Source organism: Molossus molossus, unplaced genomic scaffold, assembly GCF_014108415.1.
Source record: "Molossus molossus isolate mMolMol1 unplaced genomic scaffold, mMolMol1.p scaffold_m16_p_20, whole genome shotgun sequence".
NCBI classification, from domain to species: Eukaryota; Metazoa; Chordata; class Mammalia; order Chiroptera; family Molossidae; genus Molossus; species Molossus molossus.
Genome location: NW_023425356.1, coordinates 32,245,799 through 32,256,815, shown reverse-complemented (window position 1 = coordinate 32,256,815; position 11,017 = coordinate 32,245,799). Strand labels below are relative to the sequence as shown.

The 11,017-nt window shown below is 49.3% G+C and overlaps 1 protein-coding gene across 4 annotated transcripts in view; it reads right to left on the bottom strand.

Moving 5' to 3' along the window:
* Positions 1-4,770: 4,770 nt before the first annotated feature.
* Positions 4,771-11,017, bottom strand: part of SRGAP2 (SLIT-ROBO Rho GTPase activating protein 2) — a 249,457-nt gene continuing 243,210 nt past the window's right edge. For 2 of the 4 annotated variants that reach the window (XM_036273719.1, XM_036273720.1), the window contains exons 22-24: positions 10,184-10,225; positions 9,661-9,985; positions 4,771-7,388 (exon numbers count right to left, since the gene is read on the bottom strand). In XM_036273719.1, the coding sequence (XP_036129612.1) occupies positions 7,005-7,388; positions 9,661-9,985; positions 10,184-10,225 (751 nt within the window). In that variant the 3' untranslated portion in view covers positions 4,771-7,004. The remainder of the gene's footprint in view (positions 7,389-9,660; positions 9,986-10,183; positions 10,226-11,017) is intronic. The other 2 variants (XM_036273722.1, XM_036273723.1) reach the window with 1 other exon arrangement.

The following is an 11,017-nucleotide window of genomic DNA, read 5'->3' as shown; positions in this document are numbered from 1 at the left end:
TTTGCAATGTAATCTCTAGTCTACCCCTAAGAATCTACTGTTTTCCCTGACAAACTGCTCAGTTCTCACCAGCACACCTACTCTTCTGTCTCCGGCCCAGTCTCTCTCCTAGTGTCCTCAGAGCAGTAAGTGTGTGTCCAGCCCTGGCCGGTTTGGCTCAATGGTTAGAGCACCGGCCCACGGACCAAAGAGTTGTGGGTTCGATTCTGGTCAAGGGCACGTACCTCGCTTGTGGTTTGGTCCCTGGCCCTGGTCGGGGTCGTACGGGAGGCAGCCAGTCGGTGTGTCCCTCTCACGTCGATGTTTCTCTCTCTCTCTCTCTCTCTCTCCCCCTCCCACTCTGTCTGAAAATAAATGGAAAAAAAATATTCTCAGGTGAGTATTTAAAAAAATAAATAAGTGTGTGTGTCCAGAACCTACTAGGAAGCAGGCACTGTGTGCTGAGGACACAAGGGAGAGATGTTGATGAGCTGGGGTTCAGGACAGCATGGTGAACAGTCTAAGACAAATGGGCAGGTAGTGAGTGATTTGGGGGTTAAAGGTAAAGCACGGCAGGCAGGGGGAGAGTTGAGGAGGCACAGGAGTAGGGAAAGAGGGTGACCTGTTCAGGGCACCAGGTGTGGTCAGGCGAGAGGAGAGGTGGGAGGTGGGCTGGAGTGCAGGGCCGGTTTCGCTGGACATTCCCTGAGGATACATTGTTCCCTGGGGACACAATGAATGAATGACTGTCTTGTCTGTGGTTCTGAGCTGCTGGCCCAGCTGGGCAGCCGGGCACGTCTGATCTGGGGCGGTGCAGGGGCCTGGCCGGCTCCTGAAGGAAGAGGAAGTCTGTGAGAGGCTTCGCCACATGTTCCCAAGTGGCTCTGAGGAGTCATGGACATAGAAGTGGCAATTCAGAGGCAGGCCAAGGACCGGAGGCGAGAAGACGGGCGTTGGATGGCAGCTCTCGTTGAGGGGTGCGTGTGTGGAAAGCTCGCGTCTGCCTTCTACGAAGGGAGACCCAGTGTACGCTGGAGAGGACAGGAGCTTGGCCATCACGGAGGTGTGAGTCCTGACTCCACCACTGGCTCTGCATGACCTTGAGCAAGTCATGACCTTTCTCCTAGGGTTGGCGTGAAACAAAACCAGACGAAGTGCCTGCCACCGGCCAGGCCCTGAATAAACACCAGCGTCCTTTTCTGCCCTGACACGGCTTGAGCCTGCTTGTCACAGCTGCCTCAGCTGCCCAGTGCCTTGAAGAAGAGGGGCAGAAGGATGAGGGCAGAAGGACGAGGAAGGTCAGGGCAGTGTGTCCTTGCCATGCTCAGGCATTTATCCAGGGCAGAGGGACATGGTCTCCAAGCCCTGCTCCTTGCCACCTTCACCAGTCAGCTCTGGCCAGGACCTTTGGCTGGAGGAGGGACAAACACCACAGCCAGACCTGGTGCTACCCCTCCTCCTCTGCCCCCAAGCAGTGGAAAAAGGTGCCGTGGGAACAGCACCCCTGAACCCCCATGCGCTGTCCTTGGCATGGAAACTATTTCACTCATTCTCTTCATTCTTCAAACCTCCTACTCACCATTCTCTCCCACTCTCTCGGCGAAAGCCTTAGACTTCACTGAAATAAAAGGAGCAATCGAAAGGGAACTCCCTCTTCTTCTCACCCCCACAACCACTGCCTACTTCTCACACCTGCCTCCCTCCCATGAGGTGGAAGTGCCCCTCCTCTGGCCCTGGCCACCCCTTCCCTCTGTGCTCTGTCCCTCGCCCTGTCCTGCGCGGTCCCTCTCCATTCAACTGGGCCCTGTCCTGGAGCAAACACGCAGGCACTAACGCTGTCCGTTTCAAAAAGTCTGATCCCTCCACCCCCTCTGGTGCTCCCCAATCAAAACACCTTTGAATGGGCCGCCAAGAGTCCCTGACTCCCCTTGCCCTTCCCTTTTGCTGCCCAGTCAGACTCATTTCTCCTCTATTGAAAATGCTCTTGTCCAGGTCGCCTTTCTCCGCTGGCTTCACCTGATGCCACCCGCCTTTGCTGTGGGTCCCTCCACCGGACTGAAACTTTCCTTCTCTTGGTTTCTGTGACCCTGTGTTCTCCCAGCCACCTACCTCTGTCACCCGCTCCCTCTGTCCTTTCCTGGTTCCTTCTTCTCTGCAGGGTTTCTAATTATTGATACCTTCTCTTTTCCCCATTTCTATATCTTTTCTGGGAACCTCACCATTTGAATACATCTACAATTTAATAGTTACTAAATTTGTTTTCAGGTGTGATCTGTCCCCAAAACTCCACATTCCTACATTCAAGAGTCTATTCGCTATGTCCACTTGGATGTCTGATAGTCATCTCAACTTCACCGGGCCAAACAGAACTTTCGATTGACTGGGCTACTCCTTGCCCCATAATGGCCTTTTCTTGTCCAAAACCGGCACTCTAGGGGGAGGGGGGAATCAATGGGGGGAAAAGGAGAAACATCTGTAACAAAAATAAATTAATTTAAAAAAAAAGAAAAGAAAATTGTATGTATTTTCATAAAAAACAAAACAAAACAAAACAAAAAAAACCCCGGCACTTTCATTTTCAGAGTAAACACTCACTTTGCTTCCTGATCTCTTCTCCCTGAAACTAGAAAGCAAGCTCCATTACCCGCTTCTCCTGCTCAATATTGTGACGGCGCTCGGCACACAGTGAAGCTTCACGTTCGTTGATGGACTAAATGAACGAGTCTTTGGCATATGTAATAGGCCGGGGCTGCTGACTCCCGAGTATACCCACTATGGCTGTGATCACTTAGGTTTGGCTTTATCTGGACGGAATGGGCCTATGTTTCCAATGTATCAACACCAGTAGCTTCCATCAAGCTCCCGTCAGAATATGTGACACGAATGGAAAGAATCCCAAAAGAATAGCCCACTTTGCCTTAGGGCTGTCTGGAAAGATTCTTTGGTCCTTTGCTCAAAGCTTGAGAACTAGCCCACCTCACAGCTCACCACCTAAACTCAGGAGTGGGAACCATCCATCACACAGGTGGCAGGTGATTCAAGAACAACGACTAGCAAGAGAAGCTTCAGACGTAGCTCTACCATTAGTGAGGGCGGGGGAGCTGAGCCACACAAACAGTGACGACAAACCTCAGAGGACAGTGTCTGGTCTAGGGCCTGGAGTAGTCCTTGTATTACCATTGAACACTCGGCACTCCCTTGGATGTGAGATTTCATCCACCCCCAGGGGCTTCCGATATTAGAATAAGCCCACGAAGAGTAAGTGTGAGCCCTAAGGGCTTGAGGATGCATTTATCTTTGAATAACCTCAGCCTTGAACTTATGATCTGCTAGAATCAAAATCTGAAGGAGACGAAGCATTTCTGTATGTCCCCCACCCCAGGACTCAACACCAACAGCACAAGCATATGGTCAGCCCCCCTGGAGGCAGGGGACTGACGAGGGCAGAATGACTCAGAGCTTTGGTTGTGGAACTAAAACCATCAGTCACCCTTGGTTTTGGCTGGCAAAGCCTCCAAGCAACTTCGCAGGCCCCATTCCCGAATGGAAATCTGACTAGAGACAGAAATGAGAACAGTCCTCACTGAAAACAGGGGAGGTGGATTCTGTCAAGGAAATGGTTCTCATGGCAACAGACTACCCAATGAAAAGCCAGAAGACTTTCTACATAACCTCTTAGGTTTTACCCATGGGATAAATAGAAATGCCAGGAGGGAAAATCCACATTCTAAATACACCTGTGCTATGGCTGCGTGGGGGAGGGAGGTGGCTGGCTCCCAGTATCACCTAATTTCTTGTTCTGTTGCTAGGCAATGCTGTTATCAGGGACACATCAAAATCCCTCCTGGGCCCTGGTCGGTTTGGCTCAGCGGTTAGAGCGCTGGCCTGCAGACTGAAGGGTCATGGGTTCGATTCCCAGTCAAGGGCACATACCTCAGTTGCAGGTTTGATCCCCGGTGGAAAAATATCCTCAGGTGAGGGTTTAAAAAAAAAGCGAGAAAAAATCCCTCCTGGGCAGTTGAACTGATGGTTTGGAGATTTTAGGGAATGGAGAAGGGATATAAACTGTAGCACTGAAACCTAAAAATGTATTTTATTTTGAAGTTGTGCTTTGGATTTTCCCCAATCCAACATCTGTTGAGTGGCAGTCTTAGGTTCACACAAAGCATCTCCAAGCATACATACAATATTCCAGTTATCAACACCATTTAAAGAATACACCATTGTACACAAACGTGACATACACGTCAGACGCCACAACATTGCAATTCCCTGGAAGATCTAGCTTTTCTCTGCAACGTGAAGTACGTCCACACCAGCCCTTCCAGGGCTCCGTTCGTCCTGCTGCGGGGTCATCTCTCCTGCTTCCTTGGGGAGAAACCAGGATGCCCTGAGGAGGTTGGCCGAGACCAGTGTTTCCAGTTTACAGGCTGCTGGCTGCAAACTCCTCTTTTTCCAAATTGGGATGCTGGTGGCCCCACCCCACCTGTTCCCCAAAGACCGACCCATCAGAGTCCACACCAGGAAAAGGGTCCATGCCTCAAGGGCCAGAGCGGGGCTGTTTGATCATGCTGGTTTAGGCAAGCGTATCTGAGGAAGGCTGGTCTCCCCAGGCCCGGGGGTGGCCAGTTCCTTTTGGCTTTTCGGTGTGAAAATCACAGTGTGCAACCTCAATTCCAGTTGACGGCAACGAGCTCTGCCGAGAAGGACTCTCCTTCTATGGGTTCCTAGTCCTCTCGACAGGACCATCTCACAGGTGTCGGGAGCACCAGAGAGGGGAAGACAGCTCGACTCCCAGCGGGGGGAGGGTGGCCATTCACACACTGTCCAATTCATGATGCAAATCAGCAGACGGACACTGACCAAGGGGGTGGTGAACAGTCATGTACAGGGCTGAAAGAGAAATAAGGCAGGAACAGAATAGGCCCAAAGCACTGTTATTAAGAAAGCCTTGCTTTTAACTTTCTTAGAGAGGAGTGTGCTGAGGGAGGGGAAAGGGGCAGGTATGAGTACCAATTTGGATCAGTTGGATCGAAAGGAATGTAAAGTGAAGGGTGGGGTTCCATTTTCAGCAAGGAAATAGCTCCTCGGGTATGAAAGACCCTGTTGGCTCAAGACCTGTGTAAGTCCAGGTGATAGACAAGGACAGGCCACCACACGGAGCGATAAGAGCCAAGAATCCAGGGGACTGTGGGTTGCTTTGTATGGCTGAGTCACTCCACTGCGGGAGCTCTTCGTTTCTCCTTTTCATCTTGAGATGGTTTCCCGAGTGGTACAGGTTATCCTTCCAATTAGTGATTTCCCACAAAGCTCCTCTTTCCCTTCACGCAGAACGAGGAACATCCTACCACTTCCACGGAACCAACTACTAACTTCAAAATGTTGGTCCAGAAAGACTCTTCTAAGCTAAAGATAAGAAAATTCAGATTTTTCCTATCTGAATGGCAACCCACCATCTCTCCTGAACTATAGAAAATAATAAGGCTAAAATTGGAGCTTTAAAACCAGAAAACAGACAAGAGGAATGAGTTTCAACTTTAACTCAAGTAGGTGTCTGAGCCTCAAGCCTGGAGTGGGGCGGTCTGTCCCCAGCCCTGGTCCTCCTGGGACAGCATGATGCCAGGGGGGAGCTGGGACCATGGGCACCAGGTTTAGAGACTGGATTAAAGCAGACCAGGGCATCATTTTTGCTTTTTGGAGTACCAGAAAAAGGGCCAACGGAAGGCCAAAATATTCAGCATCCACTTTTTAATTTCCTTAGATTCCGGCCTTGGAAAGATGTTAACGCCCGTGGGCCAAGGTTCTCATGGTTGTCCTTGTTTGGATACAAGAAAATGTGTTTTAAGGAGAAATGTCTCTCTTTAATCTAACGAGGGCTCTCCCAAGCCCTTGTTGGTCCCTGAAGAGAGACCTTATAGAATAACCAAACTAGAGGGTGAACTCAGGATGTCTGGGAACAATTTTGGGGTTAGCAAAGCTGAATTTAATTTTTTAATAGAGTAATGAATTGTCTTAAGTGCCCAAATGAGTGGGAGGAAGGACCCATTTCTTACCTTTTCCAAACCTGCCATAAACACAATGAAACTCTCTTGAGACTCTTTATCCTAAAAGGAACCAGCTATAAAACTGTCTTATATAGGAAAACGTCTTAAATGGAAAATGGTCTGTCAGAGACAAAGATAGGAAACCAAGAAATGTCTATACATTCAGAAAAACTTGAGAAGTTCCATAATAAGATTGAGTTGTAGTTCTAGAAGATGGAGGGGAGCAAAAGCAGATACCAAGGACCAATTCACACCAATAGAAAGAAGACAGAAAGCCCCCAACCCTTAAACAGATCACAGGATTGAGTCCCATCCTGCTTAATATCATATGATGGAGAGATAGCAAAGGCTAGGTTCTCAGGCCCAGACCGAACAAGGGTTGTAATGGAAACAGTGACCCCTGCTGGCTCCTGTGTGAACTGCCACAATAACTTAACAAGGAGACTGGTCTAGGACCAGGAGAGGCTACACATTCCAGAGTTTAGAAAAGCCTGTGTGTGTGTGTGTGTGTGTGTGTGTAAGTAAAATGAAGAATGGACTAAATGGACTACATATGATTCTCTATAATCAGTACCCAAAACAAGATGCCACTGAGAGCTGGATGTCAGTAGGCAACCATCTGGTTAGGCATCCCCCATGTCTTAGTGGACTGAGACTTGAGCCCATGTCCTCATGACTTGCCTGGCCAGATTTCACAGTGACCTGATAATGGAAAAGTCTATCTCTGGCTAACCTAAGAACAGTACGTACTGCGGCTGGCTGGATTACGACGGCTGGAGGAAGCAGAGGGCAATGGGAAGGGCCAGGCAGGGGGATAATGAGGGCTTCATTTTCAGGATTTTGGGTGATGGGAAGGCTAATTCCTGCAAGAACAACTTAAATCTAATTTTCAACTGAAGTCCCCAAGCTATTTAAATAGGAAGATTTTAATAACAGTCAGTCCCTCTCGTCCCCTTGTCTAGAACAATTAAATTATACCCCTCAGACAGTACAAGACTTGTCAGTGGACTGTGGGGAAGCTGAGGAGTTGACACCAGGGCTAGTGGCATTTGTTTTGGGGAAGACAGTGGGCTTGGGTCGTGTGGCTGGCGGCTTGACCGGGGCAGCCATCTTGACAGACTTGACGGGCCGGAAGGCGCAGGCGATGTCCCCGGCCGTACTGGCGCTGCGCTGGAAGGCGGGCTCGGGGTCCTTGAGGAGCTGGGTGTGCAGGGGGCTGGAGGGCTCTGATGTGGGGGCCACCACCGGGGAGGTTTTGAGGGGCTCCAAGGTGTCCAGAACCACGTCCGGGGTATGCTTGACATTGCTCTGCCGCTCCAGTTCCCGTAGCTCGTTCAGGGCAGAGTTCATGGTTGCCTCAATATCCTGCAAAACAGGAAAAAGGAGGAGGTGAGGCGAATGTAGGGAGAAGTCCCCAAGGAGCCGATTTCAACACCATAGGCCAAATTGTGGCGAGACCAACTACAATGAGATGTCCAGATTATTTTACTTGGCCAAAATCCTTGAACATATGAATGTTCAGAATGTGGGGGAAGGGGGACAAAGGGATTTGCATTATCATGAGATCTTTTTTTCCCCTTTAGAATGAATGGTTGAGATGTTTTTAAAATAGGGTCCTGGGGTTTTAGAGATATGCACTGAAATATTTACGAATGAAGTATTTATATAATCCAGTGGGGAGAGAAAAGGTAGATGAACTAAAAGAATGGCCAGGAATTTGGTTATGAGTACAAGGGATTCATTATGCATTTCTCTCTACATTTGTATATGCTTGAAATTGTATATAATAAACATTTTTTACAGTAGTAGAGATGAAGTGCAATCTTTGTTCTTTTGGACTTTAAGGTTAAGAAGGTTAATTCTTCCTCCTCAAGGGCTGAGGAAAGGGTTAAGAGTCCTGGCCCTGAAGATTCATCAGGGTATCTCTCTTTCCTGCCCCTTCCCTCCCTGCAATTGGATGAAGCCATTCATTTCCTTCTACCCATCACCAAGAGAGGGGACCAAAGAGTTACCAGGAGGGGGAGCCAGAGCCCACATAGGTGAATCACCTTCTGCAAGTCCCAGTGGAACCCTTAGGATCTGAGTAAACCGCAGTCCTAGCTCAGGGCTCAAGGCAGAACCAAAGACCCTTTGTATGCAGCCAGCTGCCTCCTAGGGAAACCTCCCAGCCCTGCCCCCTCCCCACACATGTGTCTGGCACCCCTAAACCACCACAGGGCGCTTCCCTTGGAATTACTGAACGAGAGAGTATGTTCCAGGCAAAAGCCCTTGGTTAAGGGTCCTTTGTCTCACAGGATGACCCATGTGTTCTGTTGGCAGTGATTCAAGTCCATGCATCCCTATGATGTTCTTAACCTTAAAAACTCAGGAGCTCAGGAAGAACTCCATTTCTCTGCAGCTAGAGTCTGTCCCAGCTATGTACTTATTCTGACACTCCTATTGACACCTGGCCACAGAGGGAGCTGGGAGGATTCCTATGGTAAGAGGCAGACTGCAGACAAGAGCTCACGTAGAGGCACAGAAACAGAAGGCTAGCAAAGCAAGATATCTGGGCCCGGAGCTTAACACTGAATTCACCAGGTACACCTTCTCTAAGCAGAGAGCCACAGTTAAGTCAAGAGAGACCACACCCAGCTTCAAATGCGCCCTGAAAGACGGGGCGAGGAGAATCTCAACTCGGTTGAGACAGAAGAGGGCAACGGTGAGCCCTTATTCCTACCTGGTCTAATGAAAATTATAGAGTTGGGAGAGACGTCTGAGTGAGCTGCTTGGAGTGGGCCTGGCAGTCGGGTTTTTAGAGGTGGGGTTGGATCTCTAATATTTCATGGAAAACAGACACTTGTCAGTGTAGTGAATACGAGGAAAGAAGACCCCAGTTACTATGGAACTCATCTCCACTGCACCCGGAGACTTGGGCTGGAAATCCTTCTGGTATCTGAGCCCCCAGCAGCAGAGTATTTTGGGGCCTTCAAGACCAGGAGCAGATTGTTGACTGATCATCTATCTATTTCAAGGGTCCAGATATTAGCCTTAGAAAATGGGATGATGGGGATGGGCAGATTGATATAAAAAATAAACTGACAATCAAAATATGTCCAGAGATGGATACCTGGAACAGACTGACAGATCTCAGGGGGGAGGGGAGTGACGGGGATGGGGAGAGCTAAACCAAAGAACATATATGCATAGCTCATGGATGCAGACACTAGTGTGATGAAGGCCTGAGGTGGGGCACCGGTCAACAATTGTTTAAAATGCGGCCAGCACATCTGAGCCTCAACACTCAGGAAACTTCCTCAACTCCACAAGTGTCTTAAGACTCAAAACATGGGCTGTATGGACTCTGTCAAGACACTCTATATGTAACTACTGGCTTTACAAATTACAGCAGTCTTACAAATAGCCATATATGAGCAAGAAGCCTAAATTCTTTTATTCTGCCTGCAAGTTCTTCTTGAGGACAATTTCTTGAAAAGCCATCTTATCAGGTCCAGATGTCTAGCAGTCCCTGAACTCAGGGCACAATGCACGAAGCACTGTTCTGTTTCAGGTTTGGCCACAGTTAACATGGGCTACACTGAGCAGTAGTGACAAGTGTAGCCTAATGTCAGCTGCTTGTCCAGGAGCCCTCAGTTACCTGTGCAATGACCTCAGGATCCATGGGCCGATGGTTATTGAAGCTTTTTGACCTTCCGGCTGTCACTGTCTTCCGGATCTGTGGGCTGTCCAGCCGGTTCTTCAGGGATGAGTGGCGGCTGATGGAGTTGAGGCTCCCGTGCCCACTGATGGAACACTTATCTGGCCCTTCCTTGGGGAGACTCTGGCTCATGATGGGCTGGGAAGATGGGCGGCAGGTAGCCCCCACCCCCGGGGAGGCGGAGTCAGTGAGGGAACCACTCAGCCCATGGCTGTCACTCCGAAATGTTTTCCGGATGCTCCCAGATTCTGGCCGTTTCCTTTGCCTTCAATCACAAACAGAGAGGGCAGTGTGACCAGGGAGCCTTGGCTCCCAGGAAGTTAGGATGAATGAGAGAGGGCAGATGCTGGCACCCCAAGACTTCTGTAAGGAGAGGGACACAGAGCAGGCTCTCTCCCTTGCTTTCTCCATGTCTCTGTTCCCCTGCCACACCCCCCTGGGCAAAGGAAAAGTGGATACTTACTTGGCACTTATGAGCCTTGAGTTCTTGAGATGTAAGATGCTGCTGTCAGGAAAAATGTCTGGTTAAGTGCAAGTTTCTAATGGGAGAGATTCTTGGAAAGGCCCCTCTATTACCTGCTTTGAACAGAAACCAGGCCCCAGGGAGGAGAAAGTTTCACCATCACCAAGGAGGTGGGGAATTGCTGGTAAGAGACTTGACTTTCCCAAATTTTAGCCTGTTTCTTTCTCCAGCTACAAGGCTGCAATCATTTTGGGCTTTGGCGAGAGGCTGTTGTTACTTATTTTGCAGACATGGAACAGTCTTTTTCAAAAGACTGCAATGTTGCAGAGTCAGGGCCAAGTTTGTGCATTTCCTTAGGGTGGAAATACATCTACATGACCCTAAATCACCCAGCACTGGGTTGAACCCTGGCTCTGGCTCTGAGCCAGTATGTTTCAGATCACTAAGGTTCTCAGCCTACTGCTGAATAATTTCAGTTTCTTTTGGAATCAGCTTCTAAAGGACCGAATCTAAGAAGCCATAGACCTTCTGGTTTGGGATGTCAGCTGAGCAGCTTTGGTCTTAAATCTAAGAAGAGTGACTGGGGCTGAGGTAGGAGCTGAGGGTGGAAGAAGGGTGGGGGCAGGACCTGTCTGGAGGCAGGACCAGCATTCTAAGTACTCTGATGGGTTTGGTCTTCCTCATTGTATATTTGCAGGGCCTGGACCAGGACCTGGCACAAAGCAGCTGTTCCATGAAGCTGCCTGCTCAGTAGTTTAGCTGTGAATGCCAGACATTTTTGAGTGGGAAAAAGGACGTTCTGTGTCTTATAGAGCCTAGCTGAAATAACTCTGA